Here is a 22204-nt window from a genome sequence, read left to right on the forward strand (position 1 = left end):
CACCTCACGGCGGGGACTCAGTGACGAAGCACCGCCCGCTTAATAGCCGCCCCGCCCGGCGTATGGACAGTCCGGCACAATGACAGAGGATTTGTGGGTGCCTCTGTCGTATACCAACAACAACAGGTCGCATGGATAATCCCACTTCAGCCCTGTCGTATCATCTCCTGTTTAGGATGATTAGAGCGCCGCTGCCGGCTTGATGTGGCCGGAGAGCAGAGCGGGAGCGGGGCTTCTCGTCCTGGACATCGACTGAGAGATAAAACGGCGTGGAGCAGGTGTGTAAAATCGTGTTGACTTTACCCACTGCACATGCACAAATGAGAAAAAGCGACGTGCATGCAGGTAACTTGCACGGATTTTGGCTGTCCCACATCTCACTCGGTGTACCCTACATTCAGATAAGAAGGAACCAAAATGGTCAAGCTTGTTGTGATATCTCATAATTATATAAGGTCAGTGATGTGACATTTGGCGTCGTTAGAAGGGAGATTGGTGCGATCACGCACTAATGCCCTGAACACGATAGTCCATTCAGAAATTGCCAGAAGTGCCTCAAATAGAGAGGCCATTTGGAGTATTTCCTGCAGCACTTAGACTGCTCTGCTCTGATCAGTGCAAATCTAATCTTTATGCTTTAGAGGGAGTTCAGGTCCCGAAACATCAGTTGAGCTCTTCATTACTCATCGTGGTTATCTAGGGTATAGCCCACCCACCCACCTTCAGATAAACTTATCCCGGCCCAGTTTGTTCTTTTTTGGGTGCTAAGTCCCACTTAACTCATGTTTTGGGACTCTCTGGTCACAAGTTGCTAGCCACAGAATGGGAGCAGGTCCCTGGTCACACTAAAAGTCTGCCTTCTCCTCCTGCTCGTCTTCCTCTAAATGCTTGCAGTTTGATAAAGAAAGCAAACTAAATCTGCATTTTACCTCATCAGCCTACTATCACCCAAGGTGGCAGCATCATGACAAGACAAACATGATGCTGGTGAAATTTAATAGCCAGGTCTATTTTTGAAGCCATTACATAATTCCTTCTTCCCCCTCCATGCCCTGTTTTAGGGAAGGTATGAAAGCAGGCAGAAGTTCAGCCCAGCAAAGTCAGATGGTTCAAAGAGGTAGAGAGCGATGGAGTAAAGAAAGAGTGGAGTTCATGGGTGAATAATGATTAAAAATACAGGAGGGACGGGGTGTCTGCAGGTTACTCATGCACTGCTTGGCTGGTGTTGCCGGGGAAAGCCTCACTGTAATGCTGGAACAGTTTTTTTTAAGAAGAGCGCAGAGCAGACGGGCTGAAAGGAGACGAGCCAGCGATTTATAGCTAATAGATATATAGTACTTCAAGAGTCCACCACTTCCAGGTATGACACGTGATTCACCGGCACAAGAGGACACTTGAGTGGATTGATCGTCCACTTTATGTTATTTTTCTCTCCTTTAAATCGCTTACAGGATATAGGCTGTTTGCTAATTTACAGCTGAGTGATAATCTTAGGACTGATTGGAAACTCTGGTTTTGTGTTAAGAAATCTGTGTGCGTTATTGGAGGTGCTGCTCTATCTGAGCCGGGTCTGAATTGAGCATGATCCTAATCCATTATCTTTAGTGATATTCCAACCACTAATCTGTGTCTGAGGGGTGCGTTTGCTCTAATCTGCCTGGCTGGTAATGTAATCTGACTAAAAGAAGCACTTTCTCTCTCTCTCTCTCTCTCTCTGACTCCCATGTGTAGTGTGGCTGGAGGGCTTAGCAAGATGGAAATAGATGCCCTTTTTCGCTACTATTTCCAGCACCCGTGGTCCCGTCTCATTGTGGCGTACCTCGTCACCTTTTTTAACTTCCTAATTTTCGCCGAGGACCCCATCTCTCACAGTCAGACAGAGGCCCATATGATTGTGGTGGGGAACTGTTTCTCTTTCCTCTTCAACAAGTACCCAGGCCTCGGGTGGAACATCCTGAAAGTAATTGGCTGGATACTGGCCATTATCACTGGCCTGTTAGCCGGGAAGTTTATATTTCACCGCCAGCTCTTTGGTAAGTCATGCACACAATAATGCAGTGGAATGTGCAGAGTAATGGCTTTTCTGTCTGAGGGAACTCCCCCCACCACCCCCATTGATGTTCTTGTTGTTGCTATTCATCGGGGAGAAGCACGTTTATACTCCTGCTCTGCTTTTTTTTTGTCAATGGGAACGTAATTAAAGAGATTGTTAATTATTTTCTTTGTTGAAATCGCTGCTGATTCATCTTTTCATTGCGGCAACTAGATGTACACTGAAATTCTATATGAGGACTTGCATTCCTTCAACAGATTTGTGACTAGAGGTGTTTAGAAATGTCTCAGTAGAAAAAGTGCAGATGGAAATAATATTAGAAGATTACCTCAGAGACTTAACGTTGGACTCACAAGCACACTCCTGTATTCATGGCAGACACCCAAGCAATAAACAAAATTTCCCTTATTTCTTCCTCTAATTATTCCAAAATATAAAATGAAGAGTGTCTGCTAAAGTTTGTGTATGCAGTGATCTTTTTGTATGTGTTTCTTTATACATTGCTGTGCAATAGTCCTGAGCTTTCTCTCGTTTTAATGTATTTTTGCTGTTGCGGAGCCAGATGTTCTTGTAATGTTTTTTTTAACCTGCTCTTGAGAAATATTTCTCCAGGCTTTCTGAAGGTCTGTGAAAGTTTTTCTTTGGACATTCGTTTGCTTTTTTATTTTAATTTTCAGTCCTCATAGCTGACCACTTTCAAATGCTTTTTGTTGTTGGTTTGTTAAGTGACTTAACAGGATGATTTATAGGTCAGTGTTATGTATTTACACATAACAGACAATTTAGCAACTTCTACATTTTAAACTGTATTTATTATGTGTTTATACTTTTATATTTATTTATTTTAGCTTGATAGGCATACAATTTATGTACCAATAAGGTGATTCCCAAAGAGATACTAGTCGAAAATCTGGTGTTGCATAAGCAAGCATGTTGTGCAATGTGCCCTTAAACATCTACAGTAGATCAACAGTATCTGAAGGCATTGTCCTTAAGAAATATAATAAAGTACCAGCAAAGACTTGACACAGAACCTGAGTGAAGCATTTCGCTGTTCAGTTGATCCGTCTGCTGTTCACTGAAGCCTCGTCAGAAATGGTCTCAATGGTTGTGAAGACGTCTTTCTTAAGGAAGGGAAACGGGGAGAAAAAGGCTGAGGTGTGCCAGCTACACAAGAACTGAACTGTGAAAAAAGTGGCAATCGGTCTTAAAAAGTGATGAACTTAAAACTTTGAGATTTTAAAGCCTGAAGTATTTGGTTCAAATTGTCATCGATATGCATGGAAAAGATCAAGAGGGAGGTACAACAGTGAGTGTTCAAAGCCATCTGTAAAGCACGGTGGAGGCTCTGTCATGGTCTGGGACTGCATTTAAGCCAGTGGTGTTGGGGACATTGTGAATACAGAAGAGTATGATCTTTTTGGTTCATCTTGCTGATTCATCTGAAAAGCATCTGATTGGTATCAGTTTCGTGTTTCAGGACACCAATGATCTCAAACACACTACCAAAGCAGTAATGTCATACGTGGACAGAAAAAAAAAACACAGTGCGACACCATCAGTCATCGACTGGCTTTCCCACAGCCTGGGCCTCAGCATTATTGACGCAGTATAAGAACAGAACAGAAAGCAGCCAACACCCAAAGAACAGCTTTGACTGATCTTCAAAAATCCTGATGAACTATTCCTAAAGACTACTTAAAGAAATGTCAAGAAAACTTGCTTAAGAGAGCTTACACTGTGTTGAAGAATACAGGTGGTCATATAGTAAAGACTTTCAATCATTTTACAATTTTTCCTTTTCTATATCATAGTTGTATGTATGTTTATATGTTTCAATAAATCACTTCCTCTATTTATCACTTCTCTAGGATAATACTGTACAATGAATTGAGGGGTGGATAGAGACTTTTGCACAGTGCTTTAGCACTTCGCTTTTAACATTCTTGCTAACAAGAGATGGTTGTAGTGAAATAATATTAACTGCAGCATGTCGTATTAACAAAAGTGCAATGAAAGCTTCCCAAAAAATGTTACACCAAACAGAACAATGGTGAGAGTGCGAGAGACTGAAGAAAGAGTAAGAACCTGACAGGAAAGCATCATCATCAGAGCTTTTTAGCTAAGTTTACAGTCAACTAAAATTTATTGTAAACAACCAAAGAGAAGCTGTTGGAGTAATCAGTATGAAATGCTTCCAAACTGCTGGCGTTCAGCTGTTAGCCTCCTCCATGCTGTATTAGCTTTACCAGTAGCAGCTGGTGCACTGCTGTGTGGTATAATAAACAGAGAGCAACATGGAAGTGAATTCAATAGATTAGCTTTATATATATCAGCAAATTGTCACAATATCCGATCCAGCCTTTTGAGTCAGGATAGGACTGATAACTGACCCAAATCAATTTTTTTTCCCCCCCACAGATGCAGTAGTTGTTCTCAAAATCTGTATTCAGATTTTGATGTGTGATATCAGTAAAGTTCCCCGTTTAATAGAGCTGTTTTACTAGAACAGGGCTGTAGTTTTTCATGCCAGTCAAACTGTCTCAAGTGAAAGACTAAGGGTTTGTCACTGCAAGAAAGTTCAGGTGGTGTCGGCATACGAATGCATTAACACTAATGAAGGCTTTGTTCAAATATGATAGACTATAATAGCAGAACTCTTTATGTTGTTACTTCGAGCTGTGTTTTTCCTGCTGTGACAGGTTGAGAAGCTCTGCAGCGGAACATGTTAGTCAGCTCTCACACCTCTTTGATACATTTCCTCTTCTTTTTCACCAACCTGGCTTTGTTTTCATCTGTTCGTATGACACTTGTATCACTCTGTTGCTCGCTCGGCTTCCTCCTAGTCACTCTCCTTTATAACGGCTGTGACTCCATTGTCATCCTCCCTTCACTTTTATGAACTGCGCAGTGCTTCCAGTTGAACTCACGCGTTTCATTTCCTGCTCACTTCACAAGTCACTTAGTGCCGGATATTATTGGGCACGCTGGTTTATCTTCTTGGATGAACCGTTACCGACTATAATTAGACGGCACAGAGTGGTGGCGGGTGCTCGAAGTGATCATCTTCTCTGAACATAAATAGAAAACTGAGAGTCCATGATGACATGACAGTTTCAGCAAATGCAGAGTCCTTCCTATAAGACGGGAAGTGGAGCAAGTGGGGAGTTATTAGATCTAGTAATAGCAAAATTGTCTCTTCACTTGCAATCACTGAATAAATTGGAGGGTTTTTATACTTAGTCTAACGTTTTTTTTTCTTTCTTTTGGGTCAGGACTCCATTACTAGACTGAGAAAATAAAAACGTAATTTGATATGATTTAAATAAATGTTTGTCTGAAATAGAACATGTAATATTTATTCATTGCAAAATATAAAATATCATATATAGTATATAATACATATAATAATTGCATTTTTAAAGCCTTAACAAAAGGCCTTAACATGATGCGTAAATTTACATATTTTGGATTTTCTGGGCTCATCTATCATTGGTGGGTATAAATGCCCATATCTAAATAAATGCAAGTTTTGTTATAGGAAGTTGGGTTGCTGCAACTACTTCTTGATCAGCCACAGTGATGTGTTCACGGTGAAAAGATAAAAGAATGGATTTTCATTTGGTTTAAGATGATAAAACTAGCTAGCTTATTGCTCAGAGGTTCTAAATTATAGCTTAGTGTCACTGTGCGCTTGCGTGTATAGACCATCAACAATGTGGCAAATTAAACCCCTTTCAGACGTGTGTACTCACTAGGCTGTGAAATGAACACTGATCACTACAACCTCATACACACTTTCAGTACAACAAGTCTGAACTGCATGGAGTTGCATTAACGAATAGACACCCATCAAGAGTACTGACTAATTGACTCACATAGGCAATGCTTACATGTGTGAGACATGAGACTGTAGAGCACCTACCCAAGAAGTGGCACTTTAGTCCCTACTCTGATCATCACATTAGGGTTAAGATGAAATATTTCTTTCTTTGTTTTGTTTTTTTCACGGTTTCATTTTCATCTTCTGGGGTATTTCTTGTTGTCTATCTCTCTCTCTCTATATATATATCTATTGTACCAGTATCCAGTATCGGTTGACTTGAGGTGTTTTATGTTGTAAGGTAAAGACCCTGCATTATTACATATCACAAACCCTATGAGCAAGCACTTGGTGACAATGGGAAGGAAAAACTCCCTTTTAACAGGAAGAACACTCAGCCAGAACCAGGGGCTGCCATCTGCTGCGATCGGTGACAAAAGACATGCTGTGAGAGAGAGCCAGAGTTTAAAAGTAACTAATGATTAAATGCAACAAAAGGGTCCAGTGTCACCTGATGCAACCCTAACTATAAGCTTTATCAAAAAGGGAAAATTTAAGCCTAATCTTAAAAGTAGAGAGGGCATCTGTCTCTGGAATCCAAACTGGGAGCTGGTCCCACAGTAGAGAGGCCTGATAGCTGAAGAGTCTTCCAGCCATTCACTTCTGTATGCAAAATCTCATTGCTTTTTCTTTCTTGTTTAATTTTTATTAATCTAAATATCAGTACAACAATTTCAATTTCAAAACATTGTAAAAAGGAGGTTTTAAAATTAATTGTAAATGTGTTCTTTAGGTCCATCTGCAGTACTTATATTGTCCACCAGATTAATAAAGGAAAAAATTTAAAGGGTCTATTCATCCTTCTATCTAACCACATGACCAGTTTGGTCGGGATTAGGAATGGAGGATAAAGTAAATTGTCCTGATTTTTGTTCATCTGCTTGGCTGTATTAAGAAAATCCTTGTGAGTTAGGGAAATACCCACTGACTCTCATCACCAGAGAGTGCCTTCACTTTAACAGACTGGCAAAGCCAGCGTGTTACATTTACTGGATGTAACGGAGGTTAAGTGTCAGACTGCTCCCCAAAACAGCAGATTTTAAAATGCGCGCTGCCATTTCATTACAGTCGGGTTAATCAAATTTTATTCATTGTGCATTTGGCACTCCGAAAGCATTTCCAACGTTCATACAAGACTTCAGTCAGAAAATGTTTAGCAGTTCTAACTTCTTCATCGGAACGAAGTTGCTTTTTAAAAAGTAAGTTTTGTGATATTTTGTTCCCAAACTATTACATGTTTATGCTACAGTATTTTCTTGGTCTGTGATTTTAGTTTGTTATTGGACGATTGCTAAGCAGCATGATGGCGTCACAATATGTCCTGCACAATCAGGTGGCTACAGGCAGCATGATGATGGAAAAGAACCTACAGGGGACTCGGGTGTATCTGTTTGCATACAAATAAATCCACTATATAACTATTTTCATAATTCACATAGTGCTCAAACTGGGATTTGTACATCATTTTAAAATCACATTGACACAAAATATTTTTCCAGTTCTGGAGTGTTGTGGAAGCTCCAGACTCTTGGTGTGTTACACCACCAGCATTTTGTCAGTTGCATGATTCATAATGGTAATGTACAGTAGGTGTGCATGTAGTTCAGTCAGTTTTATGTCAGGTTTTACACTAGGGCCCGGTGGATCTGTATCGGGTCAATGCAATTGCATTAGCTCTAAGGTATGTAGGAGAGGAGTGCAGCTCATTCATAGCCAGGTGCAACTAATGCACTTTAACAAGCTTCTGAACAGATGGTTTGGACTTCTGTGTGCGGGCGTGTGTGTCTGTAAGTGTGAGAGAGCGGCGATATTTTGCAAGCACATGCACGGATGTGTGTTTGTGCGTGTGTCTGAGTGAGGCTGAGAGTTGGAGAGGCGAGATATGCCATGCACAACATTTCAGTGGAGCGGTTATGCAATCACAAACACAGGTAGAGCATAAGAGAAGCACTACAGAAGCAGGCCCACAATAAAATCTATCATCCATTATAAGTCTGCCACACAGGCCCACATGGCCCACTTACTGCTCATCGTGATATCCCCCACTAACATTGTGCAGATATCAGTCTACTATCTCTTCTATCCTCTGATACGTAGGGAGCCAGTGGGAATGCTTCTGGGTAGGAACACAATCCATGCAAAGGTCTGAGCATCTTTAAAAAAAAAAAGCACTTTGGAGTGGCAGACTGAAAGTTTTTTTTGTTTTTTCCTGTATCCACATTTAGAAGAGGGTGTCTTCTTGTTCCCTTGAACCAGAGCTAAAGTTCTGACACTGTTTGCAGTTTCATGCCTAACTTTATAGAAATGTGTCTCAGGCCTGGAAGCTGACATCGGTTTTGAAAGGTGACACATCCCCTGCATCATTTATAATTTATCATGGCCTAGAAAATGTTTTGCTGTGAATTGCACCCACAGCCTTCCTCTTTTTGTGCGGTATTTGTCACAATATATATATTATGTCCCCTCTCAGAAACTTACAGTTTTTAATCCAGTTGCTGCATAACACTTTATTTGAACTAGTTTTCATTCGTGTTGCTATACGGGTTAGGCATGGGTGCACTGCAGTGTTTCCACAGTGAATAAACGCTCTTTGATGAGTGACTTGTGTGATTTTTAAGTTGACATTTGAGGCTCAAGGAACAACCTATCCTGCTCCATTCAGCCTCTCAAGGCTATGTTTGCTCTCTAATCGAGTGGGTGCTAGCCAATGACTTCTGGTCATTCAAGGCAAGACTGGCTGTCATTACACATTTGTATGAAATCTTGGGTCATACTGGGTTCTCTGGGTTTCATGTCAATGAGTTCCTAATGAAATAATTGTTAGAGCCAGACCCAGTGTTCCAAGTCTCAGTCACGCAAAGCCACGTAACTATATGGGTATAGCTATTATAAATGCCGATACCGATATATGGCTAAATTGCTAATATTAGCCTGTCAGTCGGGCTCTAATAAGTGTGTTACAGGTGAAATAATGTGAAGAAGGAAGATTGTTTTTAAAAAGTACAGCTAAAATTTAACATTTAGTTTAGGTTAGTATAAATGCAGCCGTCTATTTTGTCAATTTTGACTTTGCAGAAAATGACACTGCCCATCTCTTTAATGCTGCCTCAGTGACCATATTAGCATAAAATATTCACCTATTTCTCTCTGAGGCTTTGTGAATTCCAAAAGGCAAAGTGAAGGGTAATGTTAATTCATGTGGAGCACTGTCCTAACTGGATTAGAGCCTACTTTGCATGTTATTACAGACACTTACATTCAATCAAGCTATGACTTCTCTTATCCACCTGAATGAGTCATTTAAGGCTCCAGATATTGTGATTAGCTCTTAAAAAATAGTAAGTAATGTGAGAGTTGTCCTCCTATGGTCACAGACATCTGTGTGTGTGTGTGTGTGTGTGTGTGTGTGTGTGTGTGTGTGTGTGTGAGAGAGAGAGAGAAACTGTGAGATGTGTTGTTGGCTGCTCTGTTGCTGGAGTGCCTCTCATCCCCTTTTCTCTAGTCTTGATGATTGTAGCCTGCAGGATGCCATCTGGGTTCTGTCATGAGTTATTACTGTGGCAAGCAAAGGCTGACATGGCTTATGTACAGCATTATGTGGCCGCAGGTCAAAGTGAACTGAGTCTGTGTAGGAGTCAATGTGTGGGTGGCAGGATAAGAGGCTCTGTGTGTTATATTTATATGTATGTAGCTATGCGATATTTTATTGCCCGTGCATTTGTCTCTTAGATGATGTGCTACAGTCGTGAGCAGGAAGTCTTTCCGAAATAATGAATTGTTGAAGTGAATTTTAGTTGCAGTCAGTTTCCCTGACTTCCCTGTCATTGTAAATTTAGGTGTGAACAAAAATAAATGTGCTACCTTAGGCTCCAGGAAAGGTTAAATGCACACAGGTTTTAAAGCTTGATCACCATCAGCACCTCTCTACGGAATGTTTTTTAGAATCATTGCTTTGGTTCAGTCTCACCATTTTCATGAGAAATTCAGTTAGTGTTTTCCTAGCTCTTGGACATAGCTAAGCGTGTGTCAGCTAAAAACGTAACACAAGTTATTTCCCCAGGATTCTGGCTCTTGCACCTCCTACTACATGACAAGCAGCAGGCGTAGTGGAGAAAAGGAAATCGTATTTGGAAGCGTACCTTTCCTTTATGAGATAATAACATAACCTTTTTGTTGGTTGTGAAGGGAAATTTGCCTTTTATCTTGTGTTGATATACAAACCTCAAAAATTATCTGGAATATCACATGAAACTACAGATCAAGAATTAAAAAATCAAAAACTGACAAGTAATTGAACAGCAGAGGGAGACAAAGACACAAAGAGCAAGCAAACAAAGGAAACCAGCCAAGAGGAAATTGCTTATTTACCTGAAATGTATGACTTCAGAGCCAAGCCATAAATAACAAAACTAGACTTCCACACTGCTTACTGGAACAGGTACAGTGGTACACTGGCCTAGTTGCCAGCTCTCTATGTCTCGGCTCTATTTTCTGCAGTCTCCCAGTGGAGGGAGTTCTTTTGTCACTTTCCCACCTCTGATTTATTATCCATATGCTTAGTTACAGAGGTGCTCAGCTCTGGGGACATTAGTAGCCGTAGCTGCTTCAACAAACACCCCCCACCCCCCCACCCTGCCTCACAGTGTTGCCACAGCTTGGCAAATAAGCAATGTGATGAATGGGTTTGGTCCTGTTCACATGCTCAACTGCAGATAGAGAGGAAACTCAGGGTTTCTGTTCTGTTTTTTTGTTGTTGTTTTTTGTGTTCTGTTTTTTTACTCTTAGATCCCTAAGGGGGCAGGATTGTTCTGAGGTTTGGAATCAAAACAAGATGCAATAGTGCTGCATACTGAAACCTAAAATAGATGAAAGTGCATATGCATTATATGCAAACCCTCACAGTTTACAGTATAATGTGTATGAATAGATGACTTGAATACAGAGCAATGTTTGCAATACAAAGACTGTGCATTGTGTAGTTCAGGTATCAGTATGGATGGTACATTGTTGATGATGATCACATTTTCCATGGTAGCATCCACTTCTCTGCAATACAGTCAAAATATTTGAACAGGTACGGGCACCATAACTAACGAATAACAAGCGTCTAACAGGATTATATTTAATTTACCTGAGCCTTTCTGTTTTGATACAGGCTGAAGTCAGAACCTGAACGTCATATAGGGATTGTTAAAATCTTAAGGGTCGGGTGACATAGAGTGTGTTTGGCAACCACAAGCTGTCAGATCAGCTTTGATGCTCCTCTTTAATAGACTCTGATAGTCAGTGTGGGGTGAACATTTGATAAATAACACAATTCACGTGATTGTCATGCTATGAAAAGCATAGCAGGCTAAACATCCATTCAAAAATGAGTAAAGTTCTGATAAGCAGACATTTAAGGTCTTCGAACTTGACTGGTCTGATGTTTTAAATTAGTAGTGTACTATGCAGTGTGGACTCACAGACACTAATTTGTGCTTTGAGGTGTGAACGTACAGAAAAAAGATTAACGGAGACTGGATTTTTAAGATTGATACCAATATTTGGCCGATGTATATATAATTTTTCTTTTCACGAAACATAAACAGATTTCGGTATTTTTTGTTATGCGCAGTTACAGAGTTCTTACTATCATAATGTAATATGACAATGCAGTTTAAAAATAATCTTGTTTTATTGTCACAGCAAGTCGTGGATTACCTGTTTACACTCTGCCCACCTCTGCTCGGATCAGCTGGTTGTTGTGTTTGTGGCATTCCGTGTTGCCAACAGGGAAGTTGTGGCCAAATTCACCAATGTGGAAAACTTCCACATTGGTGAATTTGTTATGAGTAAAAGACTCACTGCCACCAAAACAAGGAAACTGAAATACTTTGATGTAAAGCAACAAATAAAATCTGCTTAAAGTAAAGGAAAATTGAAAGACTTGGTCGTGGTATAATATCCTTAAGCCAGTGATTTAGACTTGGCACACTAGTAATATTAAGAAATTCTGTGGACACAAAATAGATTGTGCTATTATTTGCCAACGGTCTTGGAGGATGAGGTACTTAAAGAACCTTTTATTCAGGTCTTTGGAAAATAATTTGTCACCTGTATGACTCTCATACATTATATAAGCAAAACTCAAGCTTGTGTTATCAGTGAGTGTGACGTTAGCTGTGCACAGATTTTAATAGGCACAGCTTCAATGCACAAACAAGGATAAGACCACAGAAGATTTATTGATTAATCTGATTTATTTTCATCTTAACCAAATGTTTATGTAATATAGAATAGACAATAATGCAATCTTGCTGTGTTGTTGCATTGATCCCAGATGGTCAGTCACAGCACTATACTTTTTCATTCCTCTTACACAGTAGATTCAGTAGCAGACAGGCCAGGATAATTATACTATTATATCATATCTGCCACTGGCACTGTAGCAACAGGGAAGCTGGATTCTTGCTCTAGCACTTTTGTCCATTTGTGGAGGCGCTTATGGTAAAATGCTGATTGTTTGAACTGGAGATAGTGTGTTGACTATACATTGTTTTTAACACTTAGTGCTACTATACTACAGACCTGGTTGTTATGCTTTGTATCCTCTAGGGGCCATTAGGCCATAATTGCCACTAAGGTTGTTCTATATATTTTTGCCACTGGCTCTAAATGACTGGGTCTGCAAAGGAATGCATAGCGCCAACATTATCCTAGTACCATGCCAGGACCTTATTTGAACCAAGGCAAGTTAAGGTAACTAGCCATAAACTGTCTCCAGCAAATCACTCAATTACCCCAATCCTCCTGCTGGCTCTGCAGCAGAACCTCCTGTATTGGCCTCTTTTCCATGCCAGGAACTTCCTCTGGAATTGTTCACCTGCCAGAATATACAGCACTGGGTCCAGGCAGCTGCTTACACTGCACATGGCTTCAGAAAACTCATAGCAAGCATAGAGTACATTGGTGTTGGAGGGGGTCACCAGGTTAGAAATCCTCATGAATACCATGGTGGTGGCCATAGTGTGGTAGGGCAGAAAGGAGACCACAAAGACGAGTATGGCGGCAGTAAGGAGATGCAGGGGCTTTCCTCTCGCTCGGTTGCTTTGACCTCTTGGGAGACGCCTCAAAACTCGAACCGTCATGGTGTAAAAAGCAAGCATGACAGTGAACGGCAGCAGGAAGCCTATTGTTGTTCTGATAATGATGGCTGTTCTGACATAGTAAAAAGGATCCTGGATCTGGTCCACACACACAGTGACATTTTCTGTGGGCTGAATAGAAAAAGTTAGAAATAAGTCAGGAATGGAGCTAAGGACGACCAGCACCCACACGCAGAAGGAGCACAGTTTGGCTTTACCCGCATTCCACCAACGAAGAGAACTGATCGGGTGCACTGTGCCAACGAAGCGGTCGAAACTGATTAGAGTCAGGAAGAGGATGCTGCCATATATGTTGATGTTGAAGAAGGACTTCTTGAACTGACAGAAGATCTGTATGTTTGTGATGTGGGGCCTCCTCAAGGTAATGTAGAGGGAGAAGGGCAGTGTGAGGATCCACCCCGAGTCACACAGAGTCAGGTTAAGCAGGAAAATGTTGCTGGAGCTTGAGGTTTTCCTAAAGCAGGTGTGGTTGATGAGCACTACTAGGTTTCCCAGCAGTCCCACCGGAACAGTGAAAGCAAAGAGCACCAGCACGATGTAGCAATACCAATAGCTGTCCTCAAAATGGTTGCAGAATTCTGTTGACTGGTTCAGGAACACGAGAAGCTCGTCTGGGATTTAAGGACAGGAAGTTGTTAGTTTTTACTACAGTAGTTTTGAAAGGTTGGCTTAAACTAATGTGAGTGGTCAACATTACCATGAGGATAGTTGGATGTCTAATTTACCGAACGTAGCCTTAGAGCTGCTTTGTCTGTCATATGAATGTTTGGACATTTGAAGAGTAATTTGCTCTATTGCTGAGAAGTTGGTGACAAATTGGAGACAGCTCACACATCTGTTTGATGTGAAACTAGATCCAACCAAAGTCTGATAAGCCTGCATTTGTGTTATAGGAAAAAAGTTGATTAATTAACAAGATACCATATTTTAATTTTGCATTGCAATAGGCTGTTTGGGTCTTACCATGATGCACTCTTCTTTACTTCTTTTCACTCTATGTGTTTATAGACGGGGTGCAGATAAGTGGTCCGCAGGTGCGCATGCGCTGTCAAAATAAAAGACGCGCACCAGATAAGAAGTTGCAACGCGCGCTTGCGTACATATAAAAGGCACTGTTTTTGTCCGCTAGAGTGGGATTTTTACGGCATATTCTGCACCACATCTCTGTGCGTTCATCATTGGTTTGAAGCCAGCTCACCTCCTGCAACCACTTTTCCGAGAATACGCGCTTCTTTTGCGGTTCGGACTCCTTCTGACATCTCTTTGGAGGTGGAGGAACACCAAAGTAATTGCTTAAAGGAGCTTCTTCGACATCTTTAAGAGTTCTAAACAAATGTTTGTCCTCCTCCAGAAAATCTTATGTACGCAAACGCGCGTTGCAACTTCTTATCTGGTGCACGTCTTTTATCTTGACAGCGCAGGCGCGCCTGCGGACCACTTATGTGCACCCCTGTTTATAGACCACTTTGCATTTAAAAATGAGTTATTATTAATATCCGTCTCTATTCTACAGTGTGTTTTTGCATCAAACTGAATCTCATCTCATGAAATCGCATTTTGTGTGTTCACAAATGTAAAATTGTGGTTTTCCAGGTACAGCAGTGGGGTTCTTGAAATCTTGTAGCCTTTGAAATCGATGTTAATGGTCAAGAAATGGTGTTGCCCCTCTTGCCTCATTCTAGCACTATATTTACACGGACACACTTTAATGTTTTATGTCATTCTTATTCTGTATTTTAAGACTGCATTCAAAATACTGCATTTTTGTATTCAATAGTTTTTTTTTTTCCCCCCCAAGTCAGATGTTTTCATTTGTTTCACTGACTCTGCTGAGTACTTAAAGTAAGATGTTTCCCCACTCTCTCTCAGGGCTCTCTGTATTTACACTACTGTCTCTATAATCTCTGAGCATCACCAGTGTGTCCAGGAAGTGAGTGCTTGATTGTCTGCTGTGAGCAATGAAACCTGAGGGGACTGTTGATCTGTTCCCTCCACCATGTCGGCCGATGTTTGCACTTAATCAGAGATCAAACATTCATTTTGCTCAGGTGAGCAGACCTTTAATAATTCACATCTTAGCACCCTCTGAAAGGGAGAACAGAAAAATGTCTGCTTTGGTTATTTAAAATGCGTAAATGACAGTGAAACATTCGTCACACTGGTATACTGTACATGTAAGTAATAAATTGTTTCCACAGCAGGAAGCTTTGCATGTTTAATTTGAAAAACCAAAAAAAAAAAAGAATTTGTTTCTCCTTCCAGAATCAAACTGGGAATCTTCTTTTGCTCCTGAGTGCTTGGATTAAATTGCAGGGCACTATATAAGTACTGCTCCATTTACCATTTACTAATTATGTCAACAACTACTTTTCACTCAGAAGCTTAATGTTAAGTTTTATAGGTTCATTTACAATAAACTAACTAATGAAAGTATTTGAAGTTGAGATTTGATCTTACCTTCTTTACTTGGTGCTGTACTGTCCCTTTTTAAGAGCTGTGTCATGATGGAGGGATCACATCTCAAGCTGGCTTCAATGCTTCACCACCAATTGTTTGTTTCCCATGTGACTGGAGCTATCGGTGCGCTGCTGCTTTATCTGTGCTGTGTGTGTGTGTCTGTGTATCTGTACATCCGCACAACACAACAAAAAGAGGATTAAACAGAAGTACTGTTTAAATATCAGGCGTAATTGCTTGTCCACGTGTGCCAGTGGATGATTGATTGCTGACTTCTGTTAGTGTTTACTGTCTGTGTGACCTGTGAGTGGATTATGATTTTGTAACCCGAGCACTTCCCCGAAATATCAAATAGAGGTGGAGACTGGAGACCATAAAGACAGAGAGGACCCTGCAGACACAGATTTAGCATTTAATAGAAATGACTTAGGAAGGAAACTGTCAGATGATGGCTAATAGTAGATGATGCCGCCTATTTGTAATGAAAAATAAAGCACAAAATACTGGTGTAATGTTTTATGTCCCAAAGATTCTGCCATATTTTACGCTTTATTTTTTACCTTGGTAAACGTGCTATGAAGACGGTTATGTGCAGTGTCAAATCGTCGCCAGTAGATGGAGACAGAGCTGCATCATTGATTTAGATAGAAACGACTTGAGGGAATTTGGGCACTTTAGTAACAGTTTCAGAAGAACGACACTATAAACGTAACGGGGATCAGAATGTAATGTCTGTGTGTTTGCACTGTGATTTACAGACATGCAAAGTGTCCCCGTTTCTCTCTGTCTATCTTTTTTTCTTTAGTTAATTTTGTGTTTATGTGTGTGGCTTTCTTGTCAATGTGTGGTGTTGTTGTTGTTGTCCCCAGCCGGGCCGAGCCTTGCAGTAGACATTGCTCATGAATCACGCCTTATCGGGATCCTCCACGGTGGGGAGTTGCAGTGACTCAAAAGGCTTGGCTGAATAGCCTTGAATCACCCCCGAGTTCAATCCTGCCCATACAGGCAATGAGAGGACCCCGTGTTCGATGGCTCAGCGCGCTGCTTTAAAAGTCAGATGTGCCGATGCGCACTGTGCATCTACATCTAAGCGAGGACTCAGTGGCACCGGAGGCAATTAAGTTCACCCATGCAAGTCAATTCAATTATGCAACTGTGATGAGCCCTGAAATACCACAGACAAAAAGACGTATGGTGTGGCCTCACACCAGGCCACTTTGCTTTTGCTTCAACCGCTCCCTCACACCCCTCAAAAATTGAGGAGGAATAATGTTATCAGGAGAACTTTCAGCTTTCTATTCTCTGCAGTACTTGCAATCAATAATCAAAGCTTTCACTAATCCAGCAAGATAATTTTATTATATATATATATATATATATATATATATATATATATATATATATATATATATATATATATATATATATATATATATATATATATATATATCTCAAATTCATTTTCTGCAGGATTTTCATTCATTATAACCTCACTTTTTTTCTTTCTCTCCTTATCTCAGCGCCCCTTCCACTCCTTTGGAATGTCAACCTCTTGGGGTTTTTTTATACGCACAGTAGAAAAAACTGACAGTGAGCAAGCAGAGATCGAACAGCATGTAAAACTATTCAAGAGTAAACCAGCCAGGCTGTAATGGGAAAATAAATGGAGCATTCTGCTTTGCTGTCTCTCTCTGGCTGTGTTTGTGTGTGCGCGCTTGTGAACACAAACACAATGAGCTCTTCGGGGAGCTGTAACTCAAAGGGATGCTGACTGAGCTCGAGGAGAGGAAAACAAAGAGTTGTTCCTGGGAAGATGGCCGCTTCTGGCACTGGATCACAGCTCACAGAGATGAAGCAGAGACTGTGCGTGTGTGTGTGTGTGTGCACATACTGTTATAAACAGTTGGTTTGTGGCTTGTGACTTGCTAATGACAATCACAAGTTGTTAGCTTTTAGAGGATGGTTTCACACCAGTGATAATCCTCCACTTTGAAACATAGCAGGGACAGATTTATAAAATAGACTTAATTTTTTATTCAGCGTAACCCAAAAACTAGTGACTGAGCACTGAACTCATTATAAAAGTGTTTACAGAGTTCAAGTCAGAAAGCTGTTTCCTCAGAGGCTTGTATAGGACTGCAAGTCTTTTTGCAACCACAGGTATCGCCATCTAATGGCCTGCAGATGAAGTGCAGATGTAAGGCACTTTTGCATTGACCTGAAAGCTGGATCCATGTTTTATATGCCTGTGGTCTAACTGTTTGTAACAGAAAATCAATGTTCAGTCAGTGTGCTAAACTGTGTTTTGTTTAGTTTTTTTTTTTAATAAAGACATTCTTCACGGATCTCTCACATCACCTGCATCGTAATACAGTTATTTGTTAACTGGGTTTATTTTACTTGCATTGTAAGTGAAAGGGACAGAAGTAACAGGATATGTTTACTTTTCTGTCAAATAAGGCAACACACACTGATGTATTTGACTTTGTGGGGATTAATTGTGTTTTCGTGCTCAGTCACCGCCCCCCCCTCTCCAACCTGTCCATTCTGAGCCAGGAAAAAGCCCTTAATGAGCACATTTCAGTTGGAATTGATTATTGAAAATCAGATTTTCAATACTGCTAATTGCAATGGCATGGAGGTATGTCCTCTCTATTAGCTAATATTTATATGGATATTTCAAGCAGAGCTGCCAAAAACAAAATTGCTTGCATTTTCCTAGCACTTTTATCCAAAGTGCTTTGTAATTGGCCTCTCACTCATCTATTCCATTCTCACTCAGACGCTAAAGGCAGCAAGCCACCTTGTAAGGTGTCGTTCTCCAAGGACACTTCAAGCCATCAGCGCTGCGATTAGAAGATGACACGCTCTCCCGAGCTAGCCTGCTAATACCTTCGTTGAGATCGTCAAGAGTCAAACAAAATGATCCTTTTCATGAATTTCTTCTGTGATTATTCCGATTTTATAAATCTGCAATGTAAAATCTTTTGGGAATCTCCTAGTATATTTAAGTGTCATCTATTTAGTTAAAGAGTCAATTTGACCCAGGTGGTAGGAAGAAGCACACTAAATGTGCAAAACAGATTGCTTCTGTTGTGTGAGCACTTTTGGGTTGTAGTTCGAGGACTTTGACAGGTGTTGTGCAGTTAAGTTATGCGTGTCTTTGCTTCACACTTGCTATTTTCCCATCATCTTACTTACAAAATAAATGCCTTTTCATCCCACTCTAACCACCAAGTGTGACTTTAAGGTGTAAATATATTAAACAGGAGTCATATTACAAAAGCCAAAATAGCTGTAGTTTTACTAGTGTACAAAATAACCTTCAGAGTTGTGTTGAGTCCTGCCACCAGCTTTCTTTGATTATGTGTTCTGTGCAGAAGGCTGCGTATCTGAATCAATCTTATACTCTGCCAGAAAGGTATTTTACCATAATTTGATTCAAAGCCAGGACTGTATTTAAAACAAAACACCACGGGTCACAAATGTCTGAATAATTTCTCTAAACTGTAAGCGTCATGAAACACAAGCAGACATCCATCGCTGGCATCATCAGCAGATATAACGACATCCTGAAACCGGGCAGGAAAAGGCCCTTACTTCAGGGCGCTAGAAGTGACGCCTCTAACTGGTCTTTAATCTTAATTTCACTGTGTAAAGGGCACGTGTCTGGCTGTGGAGGACATTATTGATCTCCGACTAATTAATTTACTTTTATCCCCATTTTCGCGGCCATACGTGTTAGCGGGTTGACATGCTGTTTGAAGCGCCACTGACGGCAGTGTCCTTGTCGTGCTCCCTTTAGGTCGATACCTGCGCCTGAAAATGTTCCGCGAGGATCATGGCTCCTGGATGACCATGTTCTTCAGCACCATCCTCTTCCTCTTCATCTTCTCACACATCTACAACCTTTTCCTGCTGATGGCTGGGAGCATGAAGTAAGACGTTCAATCTCTCTCTTTCTCTCTCTCTGCTCCTTCCTACCCCCACCCTCCTTACCTCCTCATTCTGTGCTTCCCATTTGTTAGGGCCATTGTATGCTCCCCTTTGGCTGCTGTAATTGATCTAAATGTCTTGCCTGAATAGAGACTCGATACCGGTCTGATTAATCAGCCCTGACTTTAAATCTCAGGTGAGGGCAGACAAAGTGGAGGGTGGTTAATCCTGAAAGATCACCTTTAGCACCTGCACTTATTCTCCCACGATCTTGACTTTTATTTATTTATTTTTTTAATGTGTTCTTGACATCTCTCTGGCTTAAAACCAAAATGTTGTTTGTTTGTTTTTGTTTTTTTTTCCCCGTGTCACTCAGTCTGGGGTCTCGTGTTTTTAGCTACTGCTGCACCAGCTTTCCTGCTGAGAAACCATAGCAGAGCTCCCACACCCACACATCAAGCCCGTGACAGAAATCAGTTTATTGCATTTGCAATGTGGCCATCTAGATGAAGGAAAACACGCCCTTGAAGCGGGCCAGCCAGCCAGACACGAGGTCGCAGCAAGGTGATTTACCATTTTATCTGTTTGGCCTGTTAAAAGAAAGAAAGAAAGTGTGGCAGCTGTCTTTTCAGGTACAAGCTGTCACGAAGGGAAGGCCAAGGCTGTTGTGTGTCTATACAGCACTGCTTTTCCATATTAACAAGGAGCTTGAGCTATCCATGAGGTGCAGGCAGATGAAGGCTATTAGCTATAGGCAAGGTGTGGTGTTTTTCTATGGCCAGAGGGATGAGTTTGTATAATCGGCCCATCTGTCACGCCGGCCGGCACTGTGGCACCGGCATCCATCTTGTTCTGTGTCTCGCTGGCCGAGAGACGGGAAGTGGACGGCCTAGCAAAGGGGCCAGAGGAGGTCTGGGAAGGGGGGTCTGCTGAGATGTCGAATGCTGCTTGCTCAGGGAAAAGTTCCCCTCGCAGTTCTGCCGAGTCCATCTGTCACAGAGATGACCCTTATTTTAACATTTCAGTCTTGAATCATAGAGGGGGGGCGGCTTTAGTTTTTTACTCTGTCACTGCATTTTAGAACAGTGTTAAAATGACATCTGGATAATAGTGATGGGGGAGAAATAATGACATGTTCAGACGCTTCCAGAGGCGTAACTTATCATTTACATTTAACATGTGCAAGTTACACAATCTGTTCATGCATCAAATTCATCAGTTGTCTACGTATGAAAAATAAATAGATAAGTAAAAATGGCAGCTGTAACGGCCAATTAAGCAATTACACTAAAACCCATCCCTGTTTGCTTTGGATGTGTGGAGAGTTACAGCAGTTAGTGGGGGGCTGTAAAGCTCTACTGGTGAAGACAGATGGTGCTGTTGTAAAGCGAGTTAGGCCGCCGCTGCCAAGACACCTGCTCAGTTTTTTTTTCTCCTTTCATTTTTTATTTATTAATTTATTTATTTTCTGCAGTTGCTCCCACCCGCCCCCCTCCTGTCCCTCTATCCCTCGCTTGTTTTCTTTCGGCTCCAACAGTGTGTCCACCAAGGACCCGGGCCCTGCCAAAAACCATTAGTGCCAGGACGCTCCCTCAGAAAACCGGGCTCTGGGCTGTAATAGCAATGTATGCAGCAACGTGAGCGAAAAAAAGGTGACGGAGGGAGGGAGGGAAGAAGCGTGGCGGGCAGTGGGAGAAGTGCTTCAGCCCTGATGATGCAGTGAAACTTAAGTCTTTTGATCTGTGTCCAAAACCCTATTTGCATCGCCTCCTTTCACTCCTCAAAGCGCTTCCCTCCTCCTGCAGCGAGACCGTTGGAGTTTTTTCTCTCTTGCCACAGCCCAGAGGAAAAGTACAATATCCCTTTGTGGCTGCAGCTGCCCCTCCTGTGAGGACGAACGCTGCTTTACCTTATTTATTTATACTGAAAGAAGCAGCTCCTGTGAGGGATCATTACCTCTATGAGCAGGCACGGGGTTTTCCAGCTTTGACATCTTGCCATGTTGCTGCACTGCAGGGGATGCTTTTCTGGTGGCCAGACAGGGGTTTGGCCCGCACTCACACACGCACACACACCCCATATTGTTCACGTCTTGCACCTCGCTCAAGTTAGTAGGGGTGTGTGTGTGCGTTGAATTGGGTGTCTGAGTATGTGCGTGTATGTGTGGAGGGGTGTTGGCTCGCTGACCTGATGCTGTATGCTGGCCATGCCCTGCGCTCATTAATATGCTTTAATTTTCTTTGACCTTTCAGTTGGTCTTGAGCTTGATTTAATTAAATCCAGTTACAAATCTGCAAGGAAAAAATAAATAAATAAAAAGATAAACTGTGCCATCAGGATGCCAAACCTTCGCTGATAAGAGATGGCATATCATATTTTCTTTTTCTTTTTTTTTTGGATGACAAGTATTTAGCCATGATTAGTCATGTACAATGGATTCATCAGTGCTGTTATCACTCAGCTGAAAGAGGTTTCCAGACTGTGTAATCTTGCACGTCCAACTGCATGTTAGCCAATATTTAAACAGCCACTTGTAGGTCAACAGCGATCAACCTGTTACCTGGCTTATGTCACATCAGGAAAAGGCTTCATCCACCGTGGCTCCCTGGGAGCTGTAATCTACACTTGTTACCGAACCCCTCACATATGGGCTATTTGCATTTTAATGTAACTGTCAGATTAGGGGAGGGTGGAGGCGGGGGGGCTGTTTGTGCGAAACCAGGGGAG

The 22204-nt window shown here is 41.4% G+C and overlaps 2 protein-coding genes across 2 annotated transcripts in view; one reads left to right on the forward strand and one right to left on the reverse strand.

Moving 5' to 3' along the window:
• Window positions 1-1089: 1089 nt before the first annotated feature.
• Window positions 1090-22204, forward strand: part of tmem117 (transmembrane protein 117) — a 46568-nt gene continuing 25453 nt past the window's right edge. Inside the window, exons 1-3 of the mRNA XM_085359382.1 lie at window positions 1090-1360; window positions 1732-2033; window positions 19347-19479. Coding sequence (XP_085215508.1) covers window positions 1754-2033; window positions 19347-19479 — 413 coding nt within the window. The 5' untranslated portion in view covers window positions 1090-1360; window positions 1732-1753. The remainder of the gene's footprint in view (window positions 1361-1731; window positions 2034-19346; window positions 19480-22204) is intronic.
• On the reverse strand, window positions 12707-15587 carry LOC146628157 (P2Y purinoceptor 1-like). The gene is made up of 2 exons (XM_085358897.1): window positions 15542-15587; window positions 12707-13695 (listed from the first exon to the last, which is right to left on the reverse strand). Exons 1-2 carry the CDS (start codon window positions 15585-15587, stop codon window positions 12707-12709), a joined length of 1035 nt encoding a protein of 344 aa, XP_085215023.1.

Source organism: Diplotaxodon limnothrissa, linkage group LG7, assembly GCF_057381915.1.
Source record: "Diplotaxodon limnothrissa isolate DT_005_m linkage group LG7, D_limnothrissa_male_GT1.1, whole genome shotgun sequence".
Taxonomy (NCBI): Eukaryota; Metazoa; Chordata; class Actinopteri; order Cichliformes; family Cichlidae; genus Diplotaxodon; species Diplotaxodon limnothrissa.